Genomic DNA, 20,643 nt, shown 5'->3' on the forward strand with positions numbered 1-20,643 from the left:
GGAGGCCCTCCTCGAATAGTGGGAACTTATTCTTCATCGCCTTACCCACCTTCCTGAGCTGCTTCAGCCCCTACAAAAGACCCTACTTTGCCCATTTGAACTACTGCGTGCGTACAGCTTGCAAGTACATTTGAGCATTAGGCTCCTCTCATCTTAGCGATTGGACTGCCTTTCAGTTAGACAAGTATTTGATGCAGAAGGGTATGAAGAGTATTTGCACTGCCCGTTTCCTTCCCTGTCTAGGTTGTGGACCCATTGGTGCAATTCATACATCAGACCCCACTGGTATATATTTGTATTGATAGGATTGTGTTGGTTTGATAGTATTGCTGTGATGTTTCTACTGTGTGTTGAAGTTACAAAGGCCTAAATGTGTTTATAATATATATATATATATATATATATATATATATATATATATATATATATATACGCATCGCATATACGCACCTGTCTGGGAGTGATTTGTTAGCGTCCTTTGCTCAATGAGGTCTTTCAGTCACCCTCACCCCTCCTGAGACATAGTCTTGACTGCAGCCATAGCTACCCTGATTGGTCTGGCTTGTCCAGAAGGTTACCCTGTTCCAAGAAACTAGGCTGGCCTTCTGAACCTCGGCCCACCAGGTCAGAGTTCAGAAATCCATCTTACCACTGGGCGTTTTACGAAATAAGTATTATGGGTATCAGGTGAAGGATATAATTAGTCAGATGATGAAGAGGAAGATCATTTTGATATGATTACAGAGCACATGGTGGGAGGCCAGACTGTTGAGTGTGAGAGCCCAGAAGCTGAGATTCATGTGAATGGGAGGAGAGTGAAGGTGATGGCAGAACCGGTAGCTGAAGTATCCCTTGTGTCGAAAAAGGTATTTGAAGAGGTGGTGGGCAGAAAGGTGGCAGTGTTGTTACCGCCTGACATCAAACCTGGGGAATCCAACATGGGTAAGATTGAGCTTTTGGGTTATTTTGTGGCTGATTTGGAGTTCAAGGGGAGGAAAGAGGTTGGGTTGGGAAAAGTGTATGTGACTAAGAAGGGTGTGACACTATTGGGATGGCGTGAGCAGAAGAGATTATCCCTAAGCTCAGATCCCAATATGAGTGAATATGTGCCCCATTGTGGGACAAAATTACATGATTAGAGATGTGGAGAGTTACCCTAGGGTGCCTGTGCAAGGTGTGGGGAAAATAAAAGGGACGAGGCATCCAAATGTTTTAATGGAAGAAAGTGTGTCAGTGCGGCAAGGTTGCATCCTGTTCCGTTAGTATTACAGGAAGGAGTAAGAGAAGAATTAAACAGATTGTGCACTATAGGAATAATTGAAAGCGCAGTGAGTGTCCAACAGGTATCACCGTTGGTTGTGGTCAAGAAACAGAGTGGAGGACTACGCCTGTATTTAGATCTTAGGCACCTTAGCAAATGTGTTGTGTTCGAGAGGCATCCTCTGCCTAACATTTCAGAAATGTTGGTTGTGATAGGGAAAGGAAATGTGTTTACCAAGTTAGACTTGACGTCATCTTATCACCAAGTGGAGCTAGATCCAGAGGCATTTGTCTCTCAAAAAGGAATTTTCCAATTCTGCAGGATGCCATTTGGTTTGGTATCAGCACTGTCAGAGTTTCAGAAAGTACTGTATATGGTGTTTGATGGAATGCATGTTCTTCGTTGTTTCCAGGACATTTTGATTTGTAGAGAAACTTTTGAAGAGCGTCAGAGCATTCTGGGGAAGGTGTTGGACATCCTGGAGGAGAGAGGTATGACATTAAGGAAGGAAAATGTGTTTTCTGAAAGGAGTCTGTGGAATATTTAGGACACAAGATACCTGCTGATGGAGTAAGGTCTAAGAAGGAGATGGTTGACTGTATTAGTAAGGTGAAATCACCTTCAACAAAAGGGGAGCTGCGATCATTTTCTGGGGTAATAGTATTTGTAAAGAACTTTGCTGATAAAGTACGTGAAATGAAGAAATTGTCGAGGAAACAGGAGATTTTTGTATGGAATGATACGTGTGAAAAGGAATTTCAGAAAATAAAGAGGGAGAATGATATGGCAAAGGTGCTGGAGCTGTTTATTACATGTAGGAAGTCAGTGATTATGATTGATGCCAGTGATGTGGGTATAGAAGCGGTTTTGTCACAACTGGGATTGGATGGTGAAGAAAAGGTCATTGTTCATGCCCCAAGAGTTTTCCGGTGGTCTGAAAAACATTACTCGGTATTGGAGAATGAGTCCTTGGCATTTCATTGTCCTGTAGAAAAATTCTGAAATTATGTTTGTGGTGCTGAATACCTTTTGCAGATGGGCCATAGACCGTTAAAGGCAACGTTTGAGTCGAAGGGTTTGGATAAGGTATGGAGGAGAGTTGCCAGTTGGGTCGCAAGGATGCAGAGTCATGCTTTGTCCATGAAAATAAGCCCAGGACGGAAAAATATCATAGCTGATCATTTATCAAGGTTAGGTAGGCGAGAAGACGTGGAAAAAGAGCAAGTATCAGAGATGGTGTATAAGTCGCATTATGGTGTCATTGGTAAAGCTGAATGATAGGCAGCAGTGAGAAATGGCAGAGACATATTGTGTGCCCACGAGGGTGTGGAATATGGATGGCCAGGAAAGTGCAGATTAAAGGGGACGATAGAGCTTATTGGGAGGTGAGAGAAGAGCTGAGTGTTGAAGGAGGATTGTTGTACCGATGGGGTAAATTAGTTGTACCTACGACGTTGAGGAAGAAGTCAGTGGAAATGGTGCATGTTGGGCACATAGAGGTGACCAGAACCAAAGCTGTGTTGACAGATTATTGGCGGCCAGTGTTTGATAGAGCGGTAAAGAAGAGTTTGGAGGAATGTGTTGAGTGTGTGAAGTCAGGCAAGGGTTTGATGGCTTTCTCACAACCTTTGATTAAGGCAGAGGTGCCTAAGGATAATTGGGATGAGTTGGCCATGTATGTGTTGGGACCTGTTGATGGGAGTCCTGAAGGGTTTATTGTAGTGGTGGATTTGCTGTTAAGGTGGGTTGGGTACAAAATTGTAAGAGGCGCGAATGCTGTGACAGTTTTTGGATGAGGTCTCTGAGAGGGAAAGATTGCAGGGGAGTATTTTGACAGATAACTGCTAGTCACTTTGTGGAAAAGGTCTTTAAGGTGTATCTGAAGTGTGGAATTGGGCACAAAGGGATGGACTTGTACCACCTGGAATCTAATGGTTCAGTCGAGAAGGTTTACAGCAGCATTAGAGATGCGATATGATAAGATAGTTTATTTATATAGCGCCTATACACAATGTGTTTCAAAGCACTTCACGGCAAGGGAGGGAACAAGGGAAAATACAATGACATTCTTACAGGCAATGAACAACAAGAATGTGGAATTAACTATCGTACTCGGACTGATGGCATTTCAGATAGTGCAAGAGCTAAAACACAGATAGGAAGGAAATGGGAAACAGACAGGTGACTACCGTACTAGGCCTGATGTCATTTCTGGTAGAGCCAGAGATTAAAAAGAGGTGACGACGGGGGGGGGGGAGAAATGAGGTAGAGGAACAAAACAAGCGACTATCGTACTAGGCCTGACGACATTTCAGATAGTGCTGGGTGGGGGGCCATGTAAAAGGGAGGGGGGAGAAGACAACATTTGTTGCTATCATACTAACAATGGCAAGGGTGTGGTGTGAATAGGAAGGAGGTGGTAAGAGGATGGAGCTCTCAGGATGGCACCTCATGCAAGGACGAGTTTGAGTTCTTTTGAAATGATGAGGAAGAAAGGAAAATAAGGGAACATCGCCTAAGTGGATGCAAAGGGTGACAGAGATGTATGTGGCTGTGGAGGATGGGAAGAAGGAAGTGGATTGAAGGAAGGAAAAATGGTTGTAGCATGATCAGTCACTCGTGCATAACTTGAAGAGGTTTGCAGGCACCATGTTGCCAGAAGGAATGCCTGCTCTTTGTAAGGGGGGCACTGCTCTCAGATTGTGCAGGCTGTTGATGGGACCCCATATCGGAGGAGCTCGGAAGGACGCATAGATGTAAGTGCACTCTGAGGGAGAAAACAGCAAGAGGAGAGTGTGGATGTGTGAAGTGAATTGATGTCGAGTGTGGGAGGTGTGAAAGACCACGTGGCAATATTTAGTGTTTTTTATACAAGGTGGCGTCACAATATATATTGGGAGTTAATAGGTGAAAAGCAATTAATGTTAACTTCTCCATGGTGGAAAAAGGGCAGTGCTGCAGAATAAAATAAGAGGTGAGGTCCAATATATAGAGGACCTGGGAACCACTCAGCAAAAGAGTGTGAGGAGGCAAAAACCCTCATCCCGAGGCAAGGAGATTGAGGAAGGGTCTACACATTTGTAAAAACAAAAATGTGATTTTATTGTTTTGTTCCATCATATGGCAGGCCCGCGATCCCTTTGCCCTGCAGAAAGGGGTGTAAGAAGGTAAATGCCTTGTCTCAAAAGAGGAGAGCCTAAACCACTGTGTATTTAAATTGTGATATTATTGATTAATGATTTAAGGTGTTTTTGGATTGCTGGTTTGAGTTGTGTGAATAGTGGTGTGGTGAGTGGTGTGATTAGTGGGTGATGTTTGGGGTGAAGAAGAATGGCGAAGGTCAATGGAGAGTGTGGGCAGAAGCAGGAAGAGGAGAGGTAGATTGGCACTGCTGGATCAGTGCTTACGAATTTAAAAGGATTATTATGAGTGTGGGATTAGACGCAATTATGAGTTCTCTTACCCCACTTGAATACCTGAATCATAAAATACCACTGGGAGTGGGTCGCTGATACTAGACAATGGATGTATAAGCCGTGGCCAGAAAGGTAAGGCATAATAAAGATGTTTTGGGCCACATGTATACATATTTAGCTGCAAAATATGAGGGGAGGAAGCTGAAGAATAGAAATGGTGTTTTGGAGTTGTGGAGGATGGTCGAGAATTTGGAGGCTGTCCCGTAGGACCTTAAAAGAGAAGTTGTTGTAATACAAGCACCTGTGTCACCTCCATAACTAGTGTAGTTCCGGCGTCCTGTGATACACCTGCAACCCTCACAGCACTGCTACCCTATGCAAGCAGCATCAGGTTACACTAAGGCTGAGTATGTTCCTCATGCAGCCCTGTGACAGGGAACGCTGCAGCCTATGAAAATGTCCTGCACCCCCCAGCAGCAGATAGCATGTGCACACCATTAGTAATGGAATAGAGAACAGGGCGCAGAGAGATTTAGAAACACACATAGCCGGCGGGAGGAGGCCCAAGAGCACCAATAGGCACTGATAAATGGAGAGCGGGTGATATTTTAATTAGGATCGATACATCTTGAAATGAGGGTTGGTGTCAAAGGGATGAGAGGTATGAAAAAGGATTATCATGGGCAGAGAGTGAAGAATATTATTCAATCAGATCAGATGTCGATGTAAGAGCGGCAGAGGAGGAGGATTGAGGCACAGATGAGGAGCAGGGAGAAGAAATACCACCTAGAGTAACACTGCGAGTAGTAAGCTTGTGTGGTCCAAGACAGAGCACAACCAGATCGTATGGCGATAGTAAAGGGGAAGAGAGCAGGGAAGACTCCATTGGTTAAGCAGGTGGGGACACAGTTACCATAGTTAAACAAAGGTCTCGGGAAGGGTACAGTATGTTCCCTGGCCACATATGGATAGGAAGAACTTGATTAAGACCTTACCATTGCTTGTAGCAGGAGCAGGTAAATGGATATATGCGCTTGACAAACAGACTGCAGGGATTACACAAGCGATAGGATATAAGAAATGTTTATTTGCCGCATTGTTAGGAGATCAAGCGGATGAGATTTGGAAAAGGGCACGGTATCCTGGGGTACGGAGGGGTGAAAACCATGATGGGGCACATTTTAACAACTCTCGGGCCAAACTGTGAGCTGCCTTCAGAGCAGCATATGCAGATACACCGGACACACACTCAATTATGGCACGCACTATGAAAGAGGATGAAGACCCGGCACAGTACACACTCGAGATTCAGGAGATGTGGACGGCAGAAACAGGGGAAGCATGGGATAAGATTATAGCAATATTCTATCATATGCTAAAGCAAGGGCTTCCCAAAGATTTGCAGAAGGACTTGGACATGGTAGTAGGGATTGAGGCAAACGGTTGAGCAGAGTTTCAGGAGATCATGGTACATCACTGCAGGTGAAGGAAGTGGTAGAAAATGCGCAGAAGGCTGAAGAAAATCTAGTGCAGAAAAAAATTGCAAAGTTGACCATTGAAGGAGCAGTGATTACGAGCCAGTCAGCAGGACAGGTAGAACAGCGGGTGCCACCGGTGGAAAGGAGAATGGTGCCGCAGGGTATGAAGGGTATCCAGACAACAGAGTGTACCAGGGAGGGTATCCCAGAGGGAGAGGGTGATTCAAAGTACTCAGAGGAGGTAGAGGAAGATTTGGAGGGTTGGGGCCGAGAGTTGATGAACCAGGACCATGTGGCAAAATGGCAAAACAAAAAGGTGATGGCTGGAAGGTTTAGAATTAATCTTAACCCTCCAGACCATCGTTCCTCAACTGCCAAGCAATTACAAAAGGGGAAAGACCGTATGCAAATCAGGCTGGGTCCTGCCCATGTGGGAAAATGGGCCATTTCACGTGAAAATGGAGGAGTAGGACAAGCGGCTGCATAGGATTCCTGTGCACAACCCCAGCAGTATGGAAAGATGCCTCCAAATGCCCCGTACAGCGCAGCGCCCGCACATGTGCCCCAGCAGAGTCAACAGCCCCAGTACCAATATCAGGCCCCCGCACTATCACAGATGCAACCCCCAGCACTAACCTGCACACCAGCGTATGCACATCCACTAACACCCAGCACCAATTTATGGGACAAAAATGTTTTGTCGCACAGCACAGTGACACCATACACAGGGTTGAGTGTGATGGGTGGCAACTCCTTTGTGTTTCCAGGGTCGAACACACACCCAGATTAGGACAGCCCACAGAGAGCTCTGACGTGCCCCGTCCCATCAGTCACTGCCGACCCGGAAGAGGAACCCCTGGTAGATGTGGATAAGTAGAAAATAATTTATTTTCATGGTTGACACAGGTGCAACAAAATCATGCACAAAGAAGGAAAAGAAATGGGCACGCCAGGGTTCTCCTGAGCAATATATTCAGTACCCATCAAAGTAGGTAACAAAGGAGAGTTAGCTCTATTGCAATGCCAGCAAACCTGCTAGGAAGGGGTCTGTTGAACAAGCTGACTGACAATTTTATTTTTAGGAAGGAGTGGTATGCCCCACACCAGGGACCTATTATGCTAGGGTCTGAGCGATAATTATATAGTGATGGCGCCACTAGGGGCATACCTTTGCACCTGGATTTGTTTACGTATGGCGCAACTGTATTATTAAGTTAGGTGCCAGGTATTCGAAAGAAGTCGTGGAGGGTGCCGTCAGAATTTAATTTTTAGGCCAGCGGTGCCCCAAGACCATTCTCCGGGTGACATTATCACATTAGACTTCAAGGAGGTGCGGATTGCAGATTACAAGCTGGTGCTCATAGGCACAGACAAAGAGGGAGGTGAGTGGCCTACAGTTTTGTGCACCAACCCGGTTCAACCATTGAGCCGGGTGACAGATGGTCAGCTGTTTGAAGAGGCGGACAACGATGGTGAGATGATTCTGGAGGTTTGTGTCCCGTGCTAAATAATGGTTCAGTATAGGAATGTGCCTAGTCCCATGTGATTGTCAAGCGCATGCCTGCGTGTTTACATGATGATTTGTTAAAGGTCCCCAGCATTTTATGGACAGACAACCACTATGATGTAGGGCTCTTAAAGAACATAGGGGCAATACGTATCAAGTTGGAGCAGGGTGCAGTGTTACCCAGAGTGCAACAGTATCCATTGGCAGATGACAGAATACACAAGGCAGTTGTTGCATTATGGCAATAGGGCATCATAGTGCCTTCAGAATCTCCATGTCACACTGCAATATACCCTGTTAAAAAGGCAAAGGAGTCAAGATGGAGGATACCACCGGATTTACGGCCATTGATTAACAATGTTGAAGGCGAGTTCCAAGTTGTACCGAACCCCAGCACAATTCTTTGCAATATACCAACGGAAGCCACACACGTTACTGTCATTGATTTAAAAGAAGTTCTTTTCCATACCATTGCACCCGGATTCTCAATATCTCACTGTGTTTACTGATTGTGGGCAAAGGTTCCAACACACTAGACTCCCTCATGGGTACCACGAGTCCCCTAGTATTTTTAACAGTATTATTCATGGATCAGGGCAATATAAATGTACCGAGCACAGTCATACAGTATGTGGATGACCTTTAGGTGTGCAGCACGACAGAAGAACTATGTAGAGGAGACTGCATTACATTGCTGACACTTCTTCCAAACAAAGGATACAAAGTTGATCAAGAGAACATGCAGTACTGTCAGAAAGAAGTAGTGTAGGGGGGATGTGTGGCCTGCGACCTGACGGGATGGCTGCTTAATTCCTGTGCTCGTACCACTGAGCTTTTCAAACAGCCTTTTACATGTGTGTTCTGGTTATAAACAGACTTTCTTTCCTCATTATTTAGTTTTATGACAGAGGTCTTGGTTGAGGTGCTTTTTACCTACTTAGGAGCAGATGGCATTTCACTCGTTGCTTGACATGCGCCAAACACAAGGCTGCTCCTACATCGGCGCAGTGACAACGGATACTCCTAACGCTATGGTAAGCAATAATTGTGTGGCGCAGCAATCTAAAAATCATGTGCCCCATGCTAGCAGTGTTCCAGTGCTTAATTAACAAGTGATCCACCCCACTAGTGTTCTGTGTCTCCCAGAGGATATCCGCGTTCACGTCAGGTGCTTGATTGTGCCCCCTGATGTGGAGACACAGCGTGATGTGCTACTTGAGGCTGTGGCTCTCTCGATCACTGAGGCCTGCTCATTACCGACATGCAGTGCCTCTTGCTGCTACTACCCATCATATCTTTATTTCCTCAACATTTCTTCTTACACATTCACTGCCTCTCAATTAACTACTATTTAAGCCTGCTTACACTGCTTATAACATGGCTGAACAGCATTCCCTTAATTCCTCTGGAGAACTGTCTGATCAATAAGGGTATGGAAAAAATTTGACTGGAACTCTCCACTATCCAATAATCCATTTTGGATCTGTACACTACATCCTTATCGCTCCAAGATGATTTGAAAGCCTTCAAAAGTGAAATTAAAACGATTAATACATGGCTAACCGAAGTGGCGGAACATGTGTCCTTTTCTGAGGACAGACTGGAAGTACTTGAACAAATGCAACAAACTCCATCATTTGGAATCAGAGGTTGTCAATTTAGAGGATATAAATAGGAGGGACAACATAGGAATATATGGGGTTCCTGAAAATACAGAACAAAATGACCCCATTAGGTTTCTTATTGAGTGGCTCCCTAAAATTTAGAACATCTCATTCTCTCCTCCTCTTGAATTCCAAAAAGCGCACAGAATTACACAGCGCTTTTCCATCAACAGCTCCTCGTCATAATCTCTTATCGCTTGCCTAGTGTGTCACCAACAAACGTTCCCCTCTAACCTTCCAAGACAACAAAATATTAATTTCTCCTGATTTTTAAAAAGCTACACATGACAAAAGAAATATTTTTGGACATGAGACCAGCCTTGAGAAGCCTAGATATTAAGTATGGTTTACTGGAACCGGCAAGAACGCTGATCATACCTCCCAACGGCGCCACAAAAGAAAACTTGTACCCTGACAAACTGTATGCCCTCATCAAGTCTCTTCAATCTTCACAGTTGGATATTTCACCAGACACTTCTTTGTTGCCGACAACCAGTTCCATTATTCAACTGCATCTCCATGCCTACAATTTATCTGCCTGCAATAAGTACAAACCTGGAAAACCTCAGCACTTCAGAAATAGAACTGAACGCAATCCTTCTTCAACCCCATCTTAGAGTCCAGAAAAACAGAGACAAGTTCAGGTACCCAAGAGGGGTCCTCAACCAAGTAATGCTATGCCCTTATATCATAACTCTTGATATTGCTCATCCTTAGTTCTCTTGCATTAATATAGCCCTACCCATCGTTTTTACATTTATATTAAGCCAGCTGCGTCTGAGTTCATTGGTTTATAATGAGCTGTCCTGTTCCTTCCCATGGCTGCTCCTAATAGTTGTTACCCTTTCTCAAAGTGCATTGCAACTTATATCTTTATCTTTGCATTCTTGCTTATTATTGATCTCCTTTGCCATCTTCTTTGTCTTTCCTTTATATGTTCCCCATCCTTGTGTTACTTACCCTCCTTTGTTGTATGTTATGCTCCGGTATTATCCCTTGTACTGAATTTAGATACCCGAGTACAAGAGTTACTGCAGTTTCATTCACTATTTTGCAAAAAAGTTTATCTTCTGTTTGATCCTCAACATCTCATTTATTAACATGTATACATTCTTTTACTCCAATGCATTTTAGAATCATGCCACAAAACGGAAAAGGGCTAAATAACTCTATTAAATGAGAGTTCTTAGACATTTTAGGAAAACTAACCTAGAAGTCACTTGTATTCAAGAGACATTTAGATTCCACCAAAGAAAAAATAAACTAGTTAGGATGTGGGTCAAACATGTATGTTTTGCACCAGCAAGTGGGGAAAAGGTGGAGTTAGTATTCTAATTCATAAAAGAACATCTTTTCAATTAATTGATGAACAACATACTTGTGGACGTTGGTCTATTATTAAAGCCAGTATCAAAAAGGTTGTTCTTACAATTTGTAATATTTAATTGCCATAATGACCCCAAACCCTCTTTTTGGAGTAATTTGAAACACATCATTTTCAATAAAGATTACAAAGTGACTTATTTGTGGCGATTGTAACGAAATGTGCGATTTCAGCCACGATCGGAAGTCTGACACTAAATTTATAAATTCCAAATCAGATAAGCAATTTATTAACTTTATAGATGCTCTTATCCTTTTTGATACGTGGTGCTTTTGCCATCCAGATGTTAAGAAATGTACCTTTTTTCTCTCTCCCACTCACGAATTCCCATCTAGACTGGATCATATATTTACGAACTCATCACTTCCCTCCAGTATTCTGCATTCAAAAGTTGGTCCTATTGTTATTTCTGACCATATTCGCGTCCTTACAGTTCTGGATTGGGACCCTCAGCCTACCGTTGCCTGTCAATGGAGATTCAATTCCTTCCTATTCAATTATCCTGATTTCATCAAACAAATAAATAACTTCATCATTGAGTGTTTCACCTTTAATAACCCACTAGATACTTTCCATCCATAATTGGAATGCATTTAAAGTCACTTTGTGTGGTTTCATCATACAATTTGCTGCTTTTAAAAAGAAACACAATTAACAATTCTCACAAGACCTTCTCAGATCAATTAAATCATTACAATCATCTTGCTTAAATCATCCCACAGATGTTACTTTTAAATCCCTGCTATCAAAATGCATAGAATTGAACAAATATAATACAAATAAAGATTGCTCATCGCTGCTTAGATCCAAAGCAAAATTTCCATCGAGGATCTAATAAATCTGGTAGAATGTTAGCAGCATATTTTAAGCCGAAAAAATAAAAAGCTATTATTACATCCATTATAAACCCGTAAGGTATTAGAGTAACTCATTCAGAGCAAATCCACAATACCTTTTCTAATCTGATTCCCAGCTCTACTCAGCTGATCAAACCATGCTTAATGATAAACTTCTCAAAGTTCTACGTTTAAACAAGAAAGTCGCAGATAACCCATTGGACCTTTCTTTTTTGGATACCCTGATTTCGGTCCAAGAAATTCTGAGACTCCCAATAGACTTTTATCGTTCTTTTTCCATACTACTCTCTCCTAAACTTCTCAAACTTTTTAACCACTTTTTAATCACCATTGATTTATTTGCCCAAGCCCAACAAAGACCCTTCATATGTTGAAAATGATTGTCCCATCTCCCCAATTAATTCCGATTAAAACCTATTGGCAAAGGTAATTGCTAATTGATAAGATAGTGTTATGCCAAAATTGGTTAATATCAATCAGACTGGATTCATCAAAGGAAGATAAGCTTCCTCCAATACTAGACTGCTTTTTAATGTCTTCTCACATGCACAAAGCTCTCTTAATCCCCTCATTCTTCTCACACTAGATGCAGCGAAAGCATTTGACAGAGTTGTGTGGCCCTTTTTGTTCGAATCTTTATTATGGCATGTGTTTAGTCCTACTTTTTCCAAAGTCCTCACACTTTTTTATTCTGCACCATCCACTAGAATATGCATCAATAATGCTTTCTTTAAATCGTTTCCCATTTCACGTGGAACCAGACAAGGCTGCCCATTGTCCCACTTCTTTTTATTTTAGCTTTAGAACCCCTTCGTCAAAGTCAAAGCACTACAGTTAATGATAACATTAAAAGGTATCGTTATAAAAGAACTTTATTAAATTCTCCACTTAGGCAAATGATATCTTACTCTATCTGAACCAACTACCTCCACCTCTGCACTGAATATTCACTGCTCCAGGTTGATGCCAGCAGGGGAAAATCTGTCAGACCAACTGAGGGCCTTATTATTGCGTGTAGAAATGGTATGATCCCCTGGTGATATCCCAAACATGTTTGTCCAATTGAGCAAATTATCGTGGTCTGCTGGGAGTGTTAAGGGAGGTGGTGCGGTGGGATTTCTGAATTTGTATTGGAATCCAAGAGCGATAACCACAAACATTTATATCAAGTGAAACGGCCATGCTCTATGTTTGTGCACTGGACTCACAAATTATTATGGGTGACTTGAATATATTGTGTTTTACTGAGTCCAGTGGTAAAAACCAGATTAGAATAAAGGTGTGGATGGAGTTAATGACGAACAAAGGCTTTTTGATTGTTAATGGTATGCTCCCGGGAGACATTCCACGACATTCAACTTGGTCTGGGAAGGAGAAAAGGGGGCGCGTTTGACAAGGTGCAGATTGGTGAAACCCTTTTGAGTGGCCAATGGGATTTGATTTTTTATCGTGAGGATATCAAATGGATCATTCTTAAGTCAAGCAAATCTAGAGCCCCGGGCCCAGATGGGCTTTCAAACATATTGAAAGCCCCGCACCCCAAATAAGAATGGGCAAAGTACTGTTGACTATGTTTACGTCCATTCTAAAAATTCAGAGAGTTCAGAATTCATGGTAAAAATCCATAACTGTACCCAACTGTAAGAAGGAAATTCGGTCCAACCTTGAAAATTATCGGCCTGTTGCCTTGCTCGATGTCTCAGGAAAATGTTTTGCGGAACTGGTGTTAAGGCAATTATTAAACTGGGTAAACAAAATGAACGTGGAGGACCGTTTGCAGTCAGGATTCATCCCGGGTTTGGGCACCTCAGTAAACTTGTCTACTTTGGCTTCAAAGAAAACGTTTTTTGCTCGGATCAGCCAGTCTTTCTGGCCTTTATAGATTTTAATCTTGCCTTTTGACTCGGTTGACCAAGTTAGACTTTGGGCCAAACTGGAGACGTGGGGATGCTCATCCCATTTGAGATTATAAAGGACTTGCATATGGGAAATTTACTCAGGCTCGATTAAATTACCAGGGACAACTTTCAAGACCGATTGCAACATCAAAGGGTCTAAAAAAGGGCTGTATCTTGGCCTTCGCTCTGTTTAATCTCTACATTGCCGATATTGGGGCGTATTTGTCAAAGGGACATGCATTTCCTCCTAGACTTGGGCTGGTTCTGATCCAATGGATTTTATACGCAATGATTTGGGCCTCTTAGACCAAACCCTGGTGAGCCTACAAAGGCAACTGGCAAAATTAGAGGAGTTTTGCCTTGACAACGATTTTAGGATAAACACAAAAACAATTTAATGTGTTGATGTTTAAACCGTGTCACGGGAAGAAGTAGCAATCCCTTCGATGAGAATATATAACCTCCCCTTACAACAGGTCTCAGAATACAGATATTTGGGGATCTTAGTAATGATACTCTGGTCGAAACTCAATACTGCAATGTTCTAAGAACAAAGATAGTAACAGCAGCCTCCCAAGGGGCTTATCTTGCATAAAAATTATGGCAGGTTCTCTTACAAACCGCTGGTGACCTTCTACAAACAAAAAGTGGTCCTGACCCCATCAAACGGAGTGGAAGCCATTCTATTTTTGGAGAAAATAGATTGGAAAAAATGGGAAGGGCTATTCTGCAAAAGGGCCTTAGGGGTACCTACAAGAACACCAATTCAGATTCTACGTTATGAGCTGGGTCTTCGTTCTTTATCCACAATTTTAAAGTGGACATTTCTAAGTATTTTAAGGAAAATAACATTAGACCAGGATAACTATCCTTTTAGCCTTGCGCACACTATTAAAGAATGCCCATTTTAGTGCGCTGACTGAATGGAGGAAGGCTGCCTGGCCTGGTTAAAGGAGCTAAGTACTAGCGTGGAAACCTTACTGTTGAGACCAGACAATGCAAAAAGGATGTTATGGAAATTTGATTGGTGATTTAAGATTGGTGAGTGTCATAGATACAAGATTTTTATAAACCATGAATTTGAATTGAGAGCGTTTTACTGCCTCCCAAAGTACTTGTGTTGATTCCTGTGCTATAATAAAAAACGCTGAAGATTTTTATTTTTATTTGTTTATTTATAACACAGCACAGAGGAAACAAGACAATAATTGCATGTAAGTCCCACAGGCAAATCAAACAAAATAGATTCAAATCCCCTTCCCTCCCCACCCCCACAGGATCCTGCGTCAGCAGCAGAGGAAGTCTCATTCGGCCTGAGCGAGTTGGGAGCCCCCGTCCGACGGGGAGAGGGTCCGGGCGATCAGGCGGGGTTTAAAAGTCAGGGCCGGGTAATTCCGGTCATGGTCCAAAACTGGGGCCCACATGTCAGCGAATCGTTGAAGCAGACCCGCTTTGGCTGCCGTGACTTTTTCGGCTATTAAGATATCCCATAGTTTAAGCCACCAGAGACTTATCAGGGGGCCTTCTACAGACTTCCAAGTGCGAGCCACTGTGATTTTGGCAGCCAGTAACAGGTGGGAGATCAGTGCCGCTCTTCTCCCTGTTCTCGGATACGAGTCCGGAAGTGGAATCCCCAAGAGGACCTGTTCAGGCATCAGGGGGATCTCCATCTGGGTCATCTCTCGGATAATGGCCAGACATTGAGTCCAGAATTCTTTCACTCTGGGGCAAGTCCACCACATGTGTAAGTAGGAACCTATAGGGCCACACTGGCGCCAGCATTGGGGGTCCAGGGTTCGCTGGAAATGATGGAGGCGTAAGGGGGGGTAATACCAGCGCAACAAGAGTTTATGAGCGCAATCCCGATTGGTAATGCATCGGGATGTCGTACGTATTCTCGTCCAAACGTCTATCCATGTGTGGTCTTCGATCGCTCGACCCAGGTCGATTCCCATTGGGCCATATGGGAGGGCCTGAAGAGTACGGGGTCATCCTGCAAGAGTTTGTATAGGGCTGAGATTTTACCCCGGGCTGGCAGGTCCTTAATCATAAGTTCTAAGCTGGAAAATTGATTTGCATCGTTCAAAGGTGAGAGGAGCATCGTTCTCAAAGAGCTGTCCCAAGGTTTCGAGGCCTCCCGCCACCAAATTCCTGAAGTTTTGCGGGCGAGCTCCCGGGGAGAAGACGGGGTTAAGAAAAATCGGGGAGGCTGCGCTAAGGGATCCAGGGATGCCTCCACGCCTGTGGGCCCATTCCCATGCTTTTAAGGTCTGCTTAGTGGCAGTCAGTATCCCTGGCCAGTTGCGTCTAAGAATAGTGGGAATGAACGGGAGGAAGCAGAGGGGAAAAGGAAGGCGAGATTGTTCAATTTCCACCCATTTCGGGCGATTGGAGGCCAGGTCCCAAGCTTGAAATTGGGTCAATTGTGCTGCAATGTGATATTTCCGGAGGTCCGGGACTCCCAGCCCTCCCAGTTTCGTACTGGACATCATTGTTCTCCGGGGAATCCGGGCTTTCTTGCCTTTCCATATAAAGCCAACGATTTTCCTCTGGAGCCGCTGCAGAGGGGGAAGGGGGATTGTGGTTGGAAGGGCAGCGCATAAGTAGAGGAATCGGGGGAGAAGGTTCATTTTGCTTGCCGTAATGCGCCCCAGAAGCGAGATTTCCTGTGTCTGCCAACGGGCTAGGTCCTTCTCTAGTTCCCCAAAGAGTGGGGGAAAGTTGGCCTGGTAGATCTTCGCAGGGTCAGCGGGGATCTGGACACCCAGATAAGGGATCACCTGAGTATTCCATTGGAGCGGGCTAAGATTCTGCAAGTCTTCTATCTCACCTGAGGACAGTCCCACGCCGAGGCCAACTGACTTGTGGAAGTTGATAGCGAAACCCGAAACGTCCCCAAAAGTCTGGATCTCTGCTAGAATCTTTAATGTTTGTGATGGTCAGCAGCACATCGTCCGCATAGAGGGCAATCTTGTGTTGGGTAGCGCTGATCTTCGGGCCAGAGATGAGGGGGTTCTGGCGAACTCGCTGGGCCAACGGCTCCATGGCCAACGCGAAGAGCAGGGGAGATAGCGGACATCCCTGTCGCGTGCCGCATGTGAGGGAGATCGGATCCGACATGCGGCCGTTGACTCTCAGCCGGGTACTCTGGGTCTGGTATTTCGCCAGGGCCATCCGCATGAACGTTGGTCCAAAGCCAAAGGCCGTTAAGGCGAAAGAGAGGTAAGGCCAGTCTATTTTATCGAAGGCTTTAGTTGCGTCCAGGGCGATCAGGGCCAATTGCTGGGAGCCCTGGGCAGTGACTTCTATTAGATCTAGAGCCCTGCGGATGTTGTCCTTCGTTGATCTGTGGAGGATGAACCCCGTCTGGAAAACGCTGAAGATATTTAAGATTGCATCTCAATCCGTGGAGCACTCGAGAAGTCATGGTCTCAAGATTGAAACTGGGGGAATCTTCCAAAGCATGTTTTGTGGTAAAGAAACCGAGACCCTGAGACATTTAATTATATCATGAGAAATCTGTTCTTGAAAAAGCATTTTATTCATTTTAGAGACTATTCAGAGGCTAAAGCTTGGGCATTAATTTTTAGCAGGGATTACTTCTCGTTGGATTTTGATACTGTTAAATATATGGAATACATAGGTTTAACATGAAATTCGATACGATGAAGAATCGTAAATTGTTAATTTTAATTGTTAGAGTGAGAAATGTGATGTATTATATCTTATTGCAAGATCATGAATTTTATAATATTCAAATGGTGTATAACAAAACAATAAAACATAATTAAAAAAAGCAAAGTCACTTTATTATTTTCAGGATTCTTGAATGAGGAGCAGGATACCCATTTTAAAATCACTTTTAAAGTCTAACCACCAGCTAATGCCTTTTATATTATTATCTGTGAGCAGGGAGGCATGGTCTCAGACATTTCAAAAGACAAAGTCAGACGCACACAGTATTGTTCTTTAAATACCCAAACTTTTATGCTGAACTGCAAAATATAAAGTGAATATAAAAAATATGCCAGCTATAAATTAAAAATATTTACCTTTAGACTGGGTAGAAACTTCCCTGAAATACACATTAGCTTGACATGTAAGTGTCTATACTAATTAAATATGCAAATGTCTTAACACAATAAATTAAATCATGAGAACCACCAAACAGATTGTCAGGGCCAGAATGAAGCAAAGCATTTGCATAACATTGATCAACAGCTGGCTAATCCAAACTCTGTTTTGTTGAGGTTCTTAAAGAACGAACTCCGCACCTCCGGTGCTTCTCATTGTTTTCCTCAAAAATGCTGCTTCTAGGAAAAAATGAAACAAGATTGCACATATACACTGTGCCTGGTTAAGGTAAAGCATATGGAAAACTTCTTTCATGTTTGCAAAGTATGGATCTTTATTCAATTAAGTGTGCATAAGTAGTCCATGTGTTAGGACAGAGCAATCACATTAGAAAAGTGTTCCATGGAAAAGCAGCTTTGTTTTTAGAAGCAAAATAAAGCACGTTTAGAAACTGTTGTACTCTGGTAGATCTTGCTGTAGCCGCAGTGCCCTCAGCATCTCCACCTTAATTTTTGCTTTTAACAGCTCCTCTTCCAGCCGTTGACGTCTTTTTAAACCGTACCGCTTTTCCTGGATATAAAGACCCATTTTTCTCTGATTATTTATGGTAGCGTGATGCTCCTCTCTCAGCATTTGCAAAGCCTGGGGATCGCACCCACAAATCTGCCGGAAATGTTCACCAGTTTGGTGCCGGAAAAAGTTGGCACGCATTGGGATAGGAGAAGGAGACAATGAAATTCTCATGTCAACAGAGGACGGAGATGGGGATGGAGACCTTCCAAGTTCATGCATTAAGTCTTGTTCCTCTGTGTCCTGCAACTCATCAGGAGGTAGCGACTCAAAGGTCAATGAGGATGGAGGTTTGATATCTTCCTCCCCCTCTTGTTCCATAGAGGCAGCGAAAACTGCTGCTTCGTGATCCAAAGCATCCTGTTGTGAGCTGGTGCCAGCATCCGAATCCCCTTTCGAGAGTGCACTAAAACGTAAATGAACACACCATTATACAAGTGGCAAAAAATCTTAAGCCAATGTTTAAAGCGACAAGAATCCTGAAAATGTTCTTAAATAAAAATACACCAAAGGGCACACTAAATAAACCATAAGAATGCAAATTGCTCTTTAAAAGACTCTTAAATAGAATGGCAACAAAAAACCGAAGACAATTTACTTGATGGAATAATAATGAAATAATTGTAAACCACAATATTACAAATACAGGTTTCCCTCTATGGAAATTAACCAATCACTAATTCTAAAATGCCAAGTCAGCAGTCAACTACCAATTTGTGTTCCTTTGAGATGGCTTGTATGAAGGTATCTAGACATAATGATTAATGGCTGCAATCTTCCACCATACAATAGCATTGAAGCAGTGGTGTAGGGACTTCGGTGTTATTCGGACATGACGCGCCATATGCATGTATAATTTGCTCAACAGTACAAGGGTTTACCATACTGTGCTAGAGTTATTGAATCAAAGAACATAACACGGAATACATGTATATTATGAAGAAAAGAAAAAAAAAGGATCACATCCCCAAGAAAGCTGTCATTTCCAAAACTAAAGTAGGTTTCGAGCTTGACAGTTGAGTGATATGGATTGTAAACATTTTCAATGCTAATGGTAAAAATGATGTTTTAGCATCAGTTATTAAATGTTTATATTATTCTTCGAAGCAAAATAAGGTCCGAGCAAAAGGCACGAGTTAGTAGTAACATTAAATAGCAGAAACATCTCAACTACTGACTAAAACATGGGGTCTGTGCAAGACAAATTGTCAAAGATTAAGAGGCAGGTATTGAACAGTTCATCCAGGAGATGGTATATACGCTATACAGTTGTATTTCAAGAGGGGCACAACGTGGAGCTACTGAGCACTCCACACCCGCATATCGGAAGCAGTGTTTTCACCACCTGAAACGCTATAGATTTCCCCCCAACAGATTCTTTGATTCGTGCACCAGCCTCGTGCGCCCTGCTTGAGCACATGGCTCCAAGAACTATTCCAACATCTAAAATCCCCACCCCAGATCATGCAATACTAACTGAATTGAAGCAAAGTGAATTGGAAGTGTTCTGCGGCCCCAATTTGTTTGCTTTAAACTTAGGAATACACGTCCCCTTTAAACAGCTGATCCTGCAAGGACTCGTGGGACTTTAAAAAGCCTACCCTTCGCGAACGCGAGGCGAAAGTGAATTAATGGTAAGTGTTCTGCGTGTACAGCGGGGTGAGGAGAGGACAAAAAGTAATCTTGGAGATAAAAATCTCTGGCTGTCCCGAAAACAATACGGCAAGCCCTCCCCGCTGTCATTCTTCATGGTGGCCACTTATTTCTGCATACTCAGTGACCGGTGTGAACATAGCTTATTTTCTTGCCGGCGCTTGGAAAAAGCTGCAGTGGCTTTGACTGTTTCCTGGATTCCTGTTTTGGATTTTTCATTTTTAACTTTGCTGTGAGTTGAACTCACAAAACTAGAAGGTGGATACGGAGTTTGATTATTAGCTTGCTTATCTTTTTTTAACATCAATACTTACGTGCTGTAATTTTGTTTTCTTTAGGTTTGTGCATTCAAGGCCACGCCTTTTTGAGAACACGTGTTATATATTGAGAACGTGCCCGCTTCAGCGCGGTGCCGTGGACTGGTGCTTAGTGCTCTGTTTATCCTTGTTTTTTAAATTTATTTTGTTAGCAGCTTTCCCAGCTTTGAGCATCAACTGGGTGAGCAATCTGAATCATTTGATTTAGTTTCCATATTATATATTTTCCTAGTGCCGAGTCTGTATTTTGAATGAGGTTTGGCCCTGTGGATTCATGTCATTTTGTCAGTACACACTAAAATCGAATATGCCTGATGTGTCAGACTTGTTGTTAAACTCACCAAAAACCTTGTGCAGCAAACAAAAATCTATTGTTAGAACTGCAAGGAAATCCATTACGTTGACCCCAGTTCTCAGACCCCCCCCTTATCAAACAGGGACATTCGCACATTTTGTGCAAAAAGAAAAGAGTTCATGGTGGAGGAAGGTCCCCTTAATGCACCTTCAGGTGGACAACGAATTCAGGCAGCAGTGACAACTCAGGCAGCAGTGTTGGACCGTTTA

The 20,643-nt window shown here is 43.1% G+C and overlaps 2 protein-coding genes across 4 annotated transcripts in view; both read right to left on the minus strand.

The window, feature by feature from the left end:
- Window positions 1–20,643, minus strand: part of RAD54B (RAD54 homolog B) — a 1,336,679-nt gene that overhangs the window by 836,326 nt on the left and 479,710 nt on the right. The window lies entirely within an intron of this gene.
- Window positions 17,253–20,643, minus strand: part of FSBP (fibrinogen silencer binding protein) — a 130,657-nt gene continuing 127,266 nt past the window's right edge. The window contains exon 2 of the mRNA XM_069621366.1: window positions 17,253–18,515. Coding sequence (XP_069477467.1) covers window positions 17,984–18,515 — 532 coding nt within the window. The 3' untranslated portion in view covers window positions 17,253–17,983. The remainder of the gene's footprint in view (window positions 18,516–20,643) is intronic.

Source organism: Ambystoma mexicanum, chromosome 5q (genome assembly GCF_040938575.1).
Source record: "Ambystoma mexicanum isolate Mex_15411 chromosome 5q, UKY_AmexF1_1, whole genome shotgun sequence".
NCBI lineage: Eukaryota > Metazoa > Chordata > Amphibia > Caudata > Ambystomatidae > Ambystoma > Ambystoma mexicanum.